Source organism: Tamandua tetradactyla, chromosome 2 (assembly GCF_023851605.1).
Source record: "Tamandua tetradactyla isolate mTamTet1 chromosome 2, mTamTet1.pri, whole genome shotgun sequence".
NCBI lineage: Eukaryota > Metazoa > Chordata > Mammalia > Pilosa > Myrmecophagidae > Tamandua > Tamandua tetradactyla.
The window spans coordinates 169,499,563-169,512,507 of NC_135328.1; the positions used below are offsets into that span (position 1 = coordinate 169,499,563).

The following is a 12,945-nucleotide window of genomic DNA, read 5'->3' on the forward strand; positions in this document are numbered from 1 at the left end:
GAGGTGTTCAGGCTCATGGTATGGGTCTCAGGCTTGATACGTATTGAAGCCTTCTCGAATCATTCATGTACTTCTGGAGCCTCCCTATATCATAAAGACAGTGGCAGAACTATGGCTGGTTTCTTCTAAGCAAAGAACTAGGATTAAGGCAAGTGATTACTGGTCATATAGACCCCTCTTTAGAGGGGAGAGTGTGAAGTTCCTCCCTAGTGTATCTTCCCCTTGATACCTCTCCTCCATCTGTTTCTTCTCTCCTTTCTTTCACATACCCAACAATTCCCTCCCTTTCTACCCCTCTCCCCCCAAAATACTTTGACATGTTTCATCTCCTCTTACTATATATAAACAGGAAAAAAAAAAAAGAACTAGCTTCAAGTTTATTCTAAGGAGTTGCCAGATAAATAGGCACAAGCCTTTCAGTTTCCTGTCTGTCTGTGTTGTGTCCAACAGACAGATGTGCCAACCGTCGGTGTAGAGAGCGTTGTCCCCACCCACCGAGAGGAAACGTGTCGGAGTAATGCGAGTCCATTTTCTTTCAGCTGGTCTACTGATGCACAGCAACCAGCCAGTCCTGCTGTCTCAAGGGTATCCGTACCTCAATGTCAGTTACATTCAGCAGAAAAAGTGACATTTAATGGAAAGCAAAAAAATCAGGTCCTGATTTAAAATTTTAACACGTTTAGATAGATTATTTAAATTCTAAGACTGTTTTTAAAGCCTGTATTATTTGTATATAAATATGAACTATAGTTTTTACTGGTATCACCAGATGGTGTGATACAAATTTCATCTATTTTATTACCCTATTTTTAAGGGAATTTTATGTTTTGTTTAATCTTGATGAATTGTATAGAGAGAATTTAAAAAATGACATTTCTTTATTTTCTATTAGCTGTATTCATACTTTGGTTGCTTCAGACTTTATATATATTGTTCTTAAGAATTAGGAAAGAATTTCATGTGTTTAAATTTGTCACCTCTATTCTTTACAGAACCTTGTAGTGCCAAAAACTTTTTAAAAGGTAAAAAATTAAATAAAATGACAACACAAAGATTCGACATTTTTTTTCTTTTACCTTGTATATTGAAAATACTCAAACTTGAATGCAAAGTTGCTTTTGTCTGTTTTGAACTAATTCTATTTTAAGTTAATCTTTTTGATTCAGAGTCAAATTTGGTTAACTTAGCTGGCTGTTACATGGAAATAGAAAGTAACAATTCAAAGATTTGTTATATTCTCAGTGAGTACAGAATACTCTAAATCACAAGACTTAGTTTTAGAAATCCAAGGATCTTTTCATGGCTTTTATTTAATTGCATCTTTACAACCACCACATGGAGTTGATAGGAGCAGATGCTATCTCCATTTTATCACTGAGAACCTGAGGTGCAAAATAATAAAGTGAATTCTAAAGATAACACTTAACTATATCTTTTGAAATAGTTTTCTAAACTGGTCATAAGATGTATGCAAGATAAATCTTATTTATTGAGGGCCTATTATATGCCGGGCTCTTATATCCATTCTGAGTCTTGTCAGTACGTTTGGACAGCAACACTTGCTAGGATGGTAATTGGTTACCAATAATCCTTGTGGAATCAGTTGTTATAGAAGCACTGGAATTCAGATGTGCATCATTAGATTTTTTTTTTTTTTTACATGGGCAGGCACCAGGAATCGAACCCAGGTCCTCTGGCATGGCAGGCAAGCGTCCTTGCCTGCTGAGCCACAGTGGCCCACCCAATCATTAGATTTTTTTAAAGCTGTTTTTGGTGTTATATAGTAAGACCAGGTCATTTTGGTCTAACCCAGATTTGCCATCAATTTTAGGCAAAATGGTGCAACAGCTTTGGGATTATGCTGAATAAATAGGTAAAGATGTACTTTAAAGACACCATTGTACTACCTTTGTCGCATTTCCTTGCATATGCATTGCACAAATAGAAGACTACCTGGGTTCTTGCCATATTTCTCAACAAGGATGATGCTTGAAATCTATCTGCCCTACCTTTACAGGACTGAAAAGTCATGTATTAAATGTTAAGATCAGATATATTTATTGTTTATTGTTTTTTATCTTTAGCATTCCTTAGAATTCTAAGGTGGTGTCAACTTATCTATCTTGTTAACGAGATACTTGGCCCAACTTATGTTTTTTTATTAAAATATTACAGCATTCAAGATTTTCTTGTAAAATTAATGTTTAAATATTTCATCATCTTCTAGCTCATAGAGAACAATACCTCTAGTGTAGAAGATAAGGTACATAGGTATTCATTTTATTTTTAGATATATTTGAAATTTTCATCAAAATCCTGTAACAACAAAGAATGCTCCCAGCTTAGCTTTCTTTCCTAAAGGCAGGCATTCTGCTACCTGACAAAGCTATTTTTCCTACATGCTGTTAACAGGGTGATAAACTCCAGTAACCAAAGAAGTTATATGAGAGTGTTTTTATATATGCTAATTTTCAGCATCTCAGTTTTCCCTCAGCACTTGCCAGTGTTCAATAACTGGCAAACTGTTCAAAGTTGAAAAATCGAATAATCTTAGTGTGTAATTTATATAGTACAGTTTTTGAAGTTAAAATAAAAAAATTATTAAATACATATTCATTGTAGAACAGTTGAAAAGTACAAAAAATTATAACTAATCATTATATACAGCACCCTTTTGACACTTGGTTTATATAATGTTCATAACATGGTGAAATTAGTATTTTCCCTTGCCAATGAAGATTTTTCAAAAATAAGAATATTAATGATATAGTATATATTTATTTGGCCAGTATCCTACAGTTAGACATTTCTGCTGTTTGCAGTTTTTTCTCATTATGTAAAATAATGATGGGATGAAGTTTTTTGTGTGTATATTCTTTCAGGGCGAATTCCTATAAATGGGATTACTGGTAAAAAGATAAAAAGTTCTGAGGTTCTTGCTATATATTGCCAAATTGCTCTTCAGAAAGTAGTTAACCAATATGCAGTTCTAACAAATAATATATGAAATGTGTTGATAAGTTTGAAAAAAAAAAAAAGCCTTAAACTCCAAACAACCTTTTTTTTCTTTTAAAGGATAAATTTAATTAAAAAGTGTATTTAAAAAAACAATAAGCATTATATGAAAGTACAAAACAGAAAGTACAAAAATCCATCAACCAGAAATAAATACTATTAATATCTGGAGAACTTCATTCATTCCAACTATATGTCCTAAGCATATAGATATAGATAATATACAAATAGTTGTACAAAAGTGGGTTCATATGCTATATTTATACATTATAAATATATTTATATATTATAAATATAGCAAATTAATCTTGATTTGAGTTAACAGAAGGAAAAAGTAAAGCTGAAGAAATGCCGAACTTGAGCGTTTTTACAAGACTCTAATTCTGAAAGATGCCTCCTAAAATTAAGGACAATTATGGAACACACTAAAGCCGGTGGTATCAATATTTTCTAATTTCACGTTTCAATTGGAGACAGTATGACTCCTGTGAAAGTTGAAACCAGCACATTTAACAGTTCTTCTACTTCCTGGTTTATTTTTATATGGACAACAGTCCACTTAATTTGCATTTTATAATAATTTCTCATTATTTAATCTTATTTTGTTATTTAATGATTGTTTGTATTTACTATTACTCCTTTTACTGCTTCTTTGGTTCCTAAATTGATTCATTTCTTATTTGGCTGAATTTATCAGTTTTTTAAAAGAAGGGTTCAGGATTTTATAATTCAAGTTCTCACATACTTAAGAATGTCTATCCCCATTTTATGGACAACTTGGCTGTGTATAAAATTCCCAACATAATTCTCTCAGACTTACTGTCTCTTAGAATCAAATTTGGTATAGAATCTGAGGCCATGTTGATTTCCCCCTATTTTATGTGATTGGGTGCTCATATAATCCTGTATCTTTTACATTCATGAGGATATTTCTTGACATTGCATTCTATCACTTCAGGAAATTTGTCTTCTATTTGAATTTTTTTCCCCCTTCACATGGGCAGGCACCGGAAATGAATCCGGGTCTCCAGCATGGCAGGTGAGAATTCTGCCACTGACTCATCATCACACCGCCCTCTTCTATTTGAATATTTTTAAATGTTTGATTTGTTCAGGGCTCATCAAGAACATGAATTATGCACCTGCTAGACTTCCTTTCATGTGTTTTGTTTTATGTCTTTAGCTTTAATTTTTTATTTCTTCCAAACTGTTTGTATTTTATGGCTTCTAATGAGGCTTTTGTTTCTATAATTTTTAAAATCTGTATTTCTTTAGACTTTATTTTCTATCTTTTTAATCTCTTTTTTGAACCTGTGTACTTGAAATTGTTTTAACAGATCAGGTTGTCTGCTGTTTTTTGAGTCTGGAGAACTCATTTTATTCCTTTAATATTTTGGGGGGGGGGCAGGGCTGGTGTCTGTGATCATTATTTTCTGATTAAATATTCACTTTTAATCTGGCCTAGTAGCTGAAGAATAATGAGACGAGTTTAGGGGAATGAGCTTTTTATATTTGTTGTTGTTTTAACCCTTTCACCAAATCTGTTATTTCCTTTTAACAAACCCCCCTTCATTTTTTAGTGTGAAGAGGTCATTGCATCTCATGACAAAGCTATTAAGGCAGTGTTTTCCAAATTGTGCTAAGTAAAATAAACTTAGCGTTTGGTACCCATCATTAAAAACTGAAACCGAAGAGGAAGAGCGTTTTACATAAGGAGTACAAATATACTCAAGAAATTTGTTTCAGTTCAGACTATACATAATGTGTATACAGAGGCAAGATGTATTTCTTAATAAAGGTTGTCATCAAAAATAGTTTTAAACTATTGTTCCAAGTCCTTATCCAGCAGGCTAGCACACAGAAATGGCCTTCACCAAGGTTTGGCCTTAAGCTCTATCTCCTCTGCAATTCTGTCATTTATCAAATTGGTCTTTAAAAAAGATACTCAACGTGTCCCATTCATTCTCTTGGTTCTGTTACAAGAATACATACAGTTTACTTCCTATTAATAAGCTACGTATGCTGGTCCATATTTTGGTCCATATTTCACCATATGTCTAAAGTTTATGTTTCAGGGAAGTTTATTTTGCTATTAAAAATTCTGGTGGGGGTCTTAATATCTTTAACAGTATACTGGATGATAACAGATTGCAAACTATTGTTTGGTCCATGGGTCATTTAGCTGTAAAATATTTCTTATCACCTAGATCACTCTGGTAAAAAAATAACGGCTATGACTCTCGATATAAACAATTGAAATGCATTTATCTCATTTTAAAAGGCAGTCCTATATATAGTTGTATCACAAACCATAGTACTCTTAAAGACTTCTGTCAACTCAGGTATTATTATCATGAGAGTAATATATGAAGCTCAAATGAATCTAAGGTGATTTCATATTGCTATAAAAGATTTGTGTCTACTAAGCAAAGGAATGTTACCCGATGATCAGATACAACTTTCCAAGAAACTGGATCCTGTGAGGCAGCGGTTTTCACAGCTCATGCTGAGACCAGAATTGGAAGATGTCATTCAATCATTTTTCCCTTTTTATCAATGTCCATGAACAATTTTCAGTTCTTATTTTGCTCTGCATTCTCAGAACCTTGGCTGCTTTGACCTAATTCCTCCTGATTCTCCTATCCTACATTTCTGAATGGTTCATTTTAGTTTTCATTCTTGACCAATGTTGGCATTGCCAATGGTTCTGTTGTTTGCTTTTCTTACGTATGGGCACACTCCCTCTGCAATTTCTCATTTACTTCTATACTTTCCACAGTTACCTAAACACTGTCAACTCTAACTTAGATCACCGTGCTGAATGTTAGTCCCTATTTGCAATTGGGCTTTTACCTACATGTATCATAGCTGTCTCAAATTAAAACTGCTCAAGTGAGTACGTCATTTTCACCACCACTTCCCTTTTACTCCCTGCTCCTCCAAAACCTAGTCTCTTCCTGCTTTTTCTAACTGAATAGAACCATTGTTGAGCCATTTAGGTCCAAAGCTTGTGTAGGATTAGATACCTGTCTCTCCATCCAATCTTTTCCAATCCTGTTGCTCTACTGCTACTGATTAGGCTAGGATAATATAAATGCTTGTAAGATAAAGACTGAGCTCTTTGATGTGGAATTCAAGGCTTGTGAGGAAGAATGGCACTATATATAAAGGAGGTTGTGTTACTGTTTTTTGAACTGTTCCACGAAACTGGATTAAGTGATCCAGAAGGAACCTTGCATTTAATTGTATTCTGTTTTTGCAAAGCTGCTGCTAACCAGTTCATTACCACTTGTTGCTGCTGGAAAAAAAAAAAAAAACAAAGCTAAGCTGCTAATATGTTTTACTGATTTCATTGTTGATTAACAGCAGCAGCATAAATCCCAGGAGTCTCAAAGCAGTTCCAATCACTGAGGAAAGCAATGGCTAAACTACTAGAAAGATGGGAAATGGTGTGTTAGGTTTAATAACAAGTTAATAAAAGGAAAGAATCAGCAGATGGCCACATCCTCTCCCTGTCATTCATATACTACTTCAACCCATATCTTTTCTGTCCTTATGAATTTAATCTGAGTATAGTTCAGCTTGTGTGTACAAAAGGGGTCAAAAGCAGCCATAGGAAGCATCATCCCCCAAACATGTGGATTACGATTCTAAAAGAGTTTCTTCACAAAGCTCAGCACCTCTTTAATTGGGGGGTGGGATGGGAGGGGGAAGGTTGAAAAACCTGACAGGAAAAAAAATATTTTTATAGCTGCCTAGGGAGTAGATCTTAATCCTTCAACATAGACAGATACCCTCATCCTCAGGAGGCCATTAGGATGAAAACCAAACTGAGTCCATTACTCATTCCCTCTGCGGCTCTTCTTGTGGCTTTTCTTAGACCTGAAATGGCAACACATACAAATCATTAAATTTTGCAGCTGTTCAAGGAGTTGGGCAAGGACTTGAGGAAGACCATAATCTGCTGATATTGTTGTGGATGTGGAGGACACTGAATATTCATTTAGCAAGCCTGGTGTTTTTTTAATCTCCCGGAGCCATCCCTGTTAGTCAGGCATTACTATTATTTTGAGGAAATACCTCTGACAGGTAAGAGTACATTGGACACTATATGACATGTAATGGTTTGTAATGAAAGCCCAGCAAATGAAAGTGACATGTACAAGGCTACTCAAGTGCTAAGTGTTAAAAGTTGAAATTTAAACGCTGGTCTCCTGAGACCAAAGCTTATGCCCTTTCTACTATCCAAAGCTGTAGGGAAAAAAAGTATATAATCCTAATAGTTCTCAGAGCAATGGGGCTATTTTGTCTTGTAATGAAGGATAATCCCCAAATTCCTCCATCAAATTAAGATTTTTAGGCTCAATGTAGTTGTGATTCAGACTTCTGAACTGAGTGAAATTCTTAATTTGAAACAGAGGTCATTTCATACCTTTCAGGGGACTTTGAGTGGCTCCTGTGTCTGTGACTACGATGATGACCTGAGGAAGAAAAGGCCATTGGATGAGTGGGATTCTCTCCTCTTTTCTTTCACTACCATTCTCACTACCTCTGATCCCTATGGCTTAATACTTTTTTGGACTATACTAGGAACACCTCTTTAGACAGCACCTCTCTGAATTGGTGGTAGGGAAAGTAGTGATAAAACCACTTAATATGCACTCAGGGATTTATGGCTTATTCATAAACATCACATTGGGTTTTCACCACTATTCTGTTAGGACTTATTCCTTTAATTCCAGATGAAAAAAAAACTACAAAGACAAATAGTAAGTGACAGATGGCAGACGTACTCAAATTTCCCAATCCAATTCCTTTCTATTAGGCACTAACACAGTCAGCACTCCTGGACTGCAGGAGGCTAATTGCTCCTCTTATATTTCTTTGTTAAGACAACAAATGTTAAAAGGCTCAAAAATGCTATACCTGGGGACTTGGAGCGAGATCTGTGCCTTCGATCTCGGGACCTGCTGCGGTGACGTCTTGGACTCTTGCTCCTATGCCTTTCTCGTCGAGGGGAAGGGCTGTTGTGGAAATGACTCGTCAGACTCCCAGATACTGTCTGGCAGAACATACACAACAGCACCCCTGCCCCTTCAATTCCTATCCTTTATCATAAATGACTGAAGGCTTACCTCCTCCTTTTGGGAGACCGACTCCGCCTACAGGAAAAAAAAAAAGCCTTAGTGGATACAATGAATGTTACAGATCACAAAAATAGTCCTAATTTCCCACCCATTTCTATCCATATTCTTAACCACTAGCATCTTCCCAACCTAACCCTGGGAAATGACCATGTAACAATGGGATATTTGCAAATGTGATTTAAGCAGATGCTAGAAAAACACGTGTATGATTGGGCTTGTTGGCTCTTGAACTCTGCCACTGCTATGAGGATATGCCTAACAGCCACTGGAGGATGAGATACATGGAGAAGAGAGAAATTGCCCTAGCCACCCTAAGATTGCAAGACATGTGAGGGAAGCTAGCTATTTATACTAAGAAACTGCCCATCTGAGTCCAGCTTAAATAGCTGACTGCAAACTTTCGATTGCGAGCTAAATAAATGGTTATTATCATCTGCCACAGAGGTTTTGTGGCAACAGATAATACATTTGACAAACACATTATTTATAGGCTGGGCATTTCTCCTTCTCTGATGTCCAAACTTCTAGGCTACCGTGCTAAAAAGTCTTCTTGGAAAAGGCCAATGACTACAGCCTTACCTTCTGGGCGACCGGCTTCTGCTCCTCCTGTAGCGCAGTGTGGGAGAACGACGGGGCTTGTCCAAGTCTCGGTAGCTCCTCCGGCGGTGATCAGGTGATGGTACTCTCTCCAACTGGAAATAAGAAAGAAATGGGGCAGTGATGGGCACAGGTTTAGCAAAGCCATCTAGAACACTGGTTACACTCCCAATCCTGTCCCAAAGACCACCTTTCAATGACTTAAAATGCAGTAATTTGACTATAGAGGGATAAACCAAGAACACAAAGAACTACCCTCCCCTGTCCACTGACCCCTCCCCACAAATCAAACTGTCTGCGATAGTCCCGTATTGTTCTCATGTTGGTACTGTTATCCTGTGACTGTATGAATGTAGTAAGAGCGAAAACAATTATGCTAAACACCTTAAGAAATTTGATTTCCAATGCAAAATAAAAAGATATGATGTAAGATCAATTAAATTAACTATAAACGCATGGTGTATTTTCTTTTTTTAAAAAAAAACTGCCCCCCAGCTCTGCCAACTAAAAAGGCCCCAAAACACCAAGCTCTTAGCAATGAGCACTTACAGTGCTAGCCAAAGATGAAACAATTTGAACCTCAGCAAGGGTAATGGATTAAAACATATCGAGTATTTCTAAATCCACGGGTTCAAAATGTTGCCAAAACAAAAACACATTCATCATTTCAGGGGGATACTAGGGAACTAACTTATTCTTTTAAAAAGTGGTAAACAGGGCGGGCCACGGTGGCTCAGCAGGTAAGAATGCTTGCCTGCCATGCCTGAGGACCCGGGTTTGGTTCCTGGTGCCTGCCCACATAAAAAAAAAAAAAAAAAAAAAAGTGGTAAAGAAATATTTATCTTGCCTTTCCTATACAAACTGTATTTATGAAAAATTAAACATTGATTTGGGAAGGTTCTATAGAAGTATTTCAAGTATCAAATTAAGAAATGACAGTATTCGAATATCAGCATTTTACAATCCCTAATCAATGCCTAAGCAGTAGTCTTGTTCCACCCCACAAGGGAAAAGAAAATCAACTGAAATGTAATTAAGTCTGTAGATCTAACAGAGTTTACAAGAAATACAAAGGTTAAATAAACATGTTAAATGATACCATGGGGCACATAAGAAAATACACATTGTGGAAATTTGTATAGAAAAAAATGACATATTAACAATTGCAGAGAAAAGAGATGGAAGAAGAACCAATAGACTAAAAGAAAATTACACATATAAACCAATTTCAATGCGTGGAACGTGTTTGAATACAAAATCAGATTATTAGAAAATACTTATAGGACAGTTAAGGAAAATCAATTTCAGTGCATGGAACATGTTTGAACACAAAATCAGATTATTAGAAAATACTTAAAGGACAGTTAGGGAAAAGTAAATACTGAATATCTGAAGACATCAAGGAGTCACTGATTTGGGGAGTGATGATGGTTATGTTATGGTTAAAAAGGGGAGACTTTGCCTTTTCTGAAATAGTACAGATAAAAAAATATGATGTCTATGACCTGCTTCAAAATAACAGGATAACTGGGTAGGGATGCAGAGAAAACAGTCTGGCTATAAATTGTTCATTGTTGAAACTGAGTGACATGTACATACATGGAGGCTTAGTATACTATTTCTCCACCTTTGTATGTAACTGAAATTTTTTTTTTTTTAAATCCTACTCTTAGTTCCCTCCCCAGCAAAGACCACCTTGTTGCATGGCTTTCATTTCATGAAGGGCTGTGCTTCTTTCTTTACTCACTTACCAGCTTAGAGATCCAACCTTTATCTCAACAATCTCAGGATCCACAAGTCTACCTTTCTACTTCCTTTCTACTTTCACTACCCTGGAGCAGCTTCCAGTCACACTGAGTTACCGGCCTGGACAGGCCAAGTTATCATCTGAGATACCTATGTTTTTTTTAAGGTTCTGGTATAAAGCTGCATAGGTTTTGAGTGGATTGTCTCCAACCCTCTTTTAGCTATAATCCCTGTTAATTTTTGTGTGCATTTTTGTAGAACAGAGTTTCTCAGGAACAAATGTATTATAGAGCAGAAACACTTAGAAATCCTATGGTATTTTTATTGGGATCTAGTTAAATTTAATGATTACTTTAGAGAGAATAAATAACTTTACAATATTTAATCTGCTTTTACAAGATAAGGTTTACTTTTTTGTTCATTTAGGCCTCATTTTATGTTTCTCAGTATCAAATTGATGTTTTATTAAATTATTGCCTTTTTCTTAAATATACTTGCTAAGATTTTACATCATGTTTTGCAGTATTGTTATTTAACCTTTTCTTCCATTAGATTTTCTAAATTATTTGTTGTATAAAGGAAAATTGTTAATTTTATACTTTAATTCTTGCAAAATTCTTATTACCTGTGTAGTTTTCAGTTGATTTTCTTAAGTTTTCTAGCATATCTTCTGCATCTTTGGTATCTTCTACAAATAATAATTTTTCCTCCTCCTAGCCAATATTTATAGCCTCCTAGCCAATATTTATACTCCCATGGTTTTGTCTAATTCAATAAACTTGTATTTCCAGAAATACTGCCATGTAATACAAGTGATAGCAGACTGCTGTCTTATTCTCATCTTAATGGGAATGCTCCAAATGATTCACCATTAAACATGACATAGAACAGACTCTGCCTTCATGTAATACTATTAATAAACTACTTTATAAGCTTTACACCTAACAGAAGCTTTCATAGCTGCAGAATATAATATAATGTTGGAAAATGGTTAAAAAAAAAAAAAAAGATGTAAGACTTCTCTTCTTGTGTTTGCCTGACCAGATGTTACAAAGGACTGGTCTCAAAGAATGCAGAACTAAGCCATGTGAGAGGACACATACTGGTTTTCTAAGAATTAGGGAAAAGCTAACTTAAAAACAAACTGATAAACAAACAAACAAATGCACAAGGAGTTGATGCCTGTACAATGAAGAGCTGAGGCCAGAGCAGCAGGAATCTGGGTTGAGCAGGGTTGCCTCAGAAAGATGTGATGAGCTGCAATGCCTTGCACAAGTCTCAAGGCTTGGAAGAGCTGCTGAAGAGGACGTGCTGAACTAAAATTCTCAAAAGCTGAAAGATCCCAGTCCATGATTTCTGTAGCTACTAGTAGAAACAGAAATACTTTCTGGAAGAAACTTCCCCAACCTTCAATTTAGGCCACAGGGATCTTGCTAAAAGGTAAAGCAATAAGCTTAAAATCAAAGATCACCAAACACATAAGAAGGCATAATACCATAACTGAGAGTCAGCAGTAGCAATAAAAAAGATTTAGAGACTCCCCTATGACTGATACTGAACTATCAGATGATATGAGGTATAAGTAAAATATTTAAAGAAAGGATATGATCCAAAAGGTGATAAACCAATATGGCACATTTAGGAAATAACACATGATTTTTTTTTTAAAAAGGAACATCTAGGATAGAAAAATATAATTGATAAAACAAAGAACTCAGCATAGATGGATGAAAGAGCATATCAGACACACCAAGAAAAAGCAAGTGAATTGGGAGATACATCTGAAGAAATTACCCACAATTCAGGACAGGGAGACAAGACAGAAAATAAATAGAAATAGATGTGGTAATGTTGGGAACTGAATCATGTCTCGCACAAAAGGCATGTTCAGGTCTCAACTCCTGGTCCTGTGGGTGTGAACCCATTTGTAAATAGGACCCCTGAAGAGGATATTAATTAAGATGTGTCCAAACTGAATGAGGATGGGCCTTAATCCAATGTGGCTGAAGTTCTTATAAGAAAGGAAATTGGGCACAAAAAGAATCCTGGGGGAGCAGCCCAGAGCAGGAAAAGGACAGAGAATGACAGCTTGGATAAAATGCAATTCCACCTGCATGCTGTCTACAGGAGACTCATTTTAGAAATAAAGACACAAAAAGGTTGAAAGTACAAGGATGGAAAAAGATATTCCATATAAACAGTAACCAAAAGAGAATCAGAGTGGCTATATTATTGTCAGACAAAATAGACTTTAAGTCAAAAACTATCACAAGACACAAAAAAGGATATTACATATTAATAAGAGGTTCAATCCAGGAAGAAGATAAAATAATTATATAAACATATCAGACCCTCCACATATATGAGGCAAAAATGGACAGAATTGAAGGGAAATAAAGATACTTTACAATAACAGTTGGGCATCAATACAACACATTTA

At 35.7% G+C, this 12,945-nt stretch overlaps 2 protein-coding genes across 11 annotated transcripts in view; one reads left to right on the forward strand and one right to left on the reverse strand.

The window, feature by feature from the left end:
- The window catches only part of TUT4 (terminal uridylyl transferase 4), a 119,050-nt gene extending 112,641 nt beyond the window's left edge, over positions 1-6,409 (forward strand). For 6 of the 9 annotated variants that reach the window (XM_077149644.1, XM_077149635.1, XM_077149636.1 and 3 more), the window contains one exon: positions 540-6,409. In XM_077149644.1, coding sequence (XP_077005759.1) covers positions 540-628 — 89 coding nt within the window. In that variant the 3' untranslated portion in view covers positions 629-6,409. Of the gene's footprint in view, positions 1-450 lie in introns of all 9 variants that reach the window. The other 3 variants (XM_077149638.1, XM_077149641.1, XM_077149642.1) reach the window with 1 other exon arrangement.
- The window catches only part of PRPF38A (pre-mRNA processing factor 38A), an 83,451-nt gene continuing 70,824 nt past the window's right edge, over positions 319-12,945 (reverse strand). Inside the window, exons 7-11 of one of the 2 annotated variants that reach the window (XM_077149654.1) lie at positions 8,742-8,854; positions 8,151-8,177; positions 7,942-8,039; positions 7,448-7,496; positions 319-6,897 (exon numbers count right to left, since the gene is read on the reverse strand). In XM_077149654.1, the coding sequence (XP_077005769.1) occupies positions 6,855-6,897; positions 7,448-7,496; positions 7,942-8,039; positions 8,151-8,177; positions 8,742-8,854 (330 nt within the window). In that variant the 3' untranslated portion in view covers positions 319-6,854. The remainder of the gene's footprint in view (positions 6,898-7,447; positions 7,497-7,941; positions 8,040-8,150; positions 8,178-8,741; positions 8,855-12,945) is intronic. The other variant, XM_077149653.1, reaches the window with a different exon arrangement.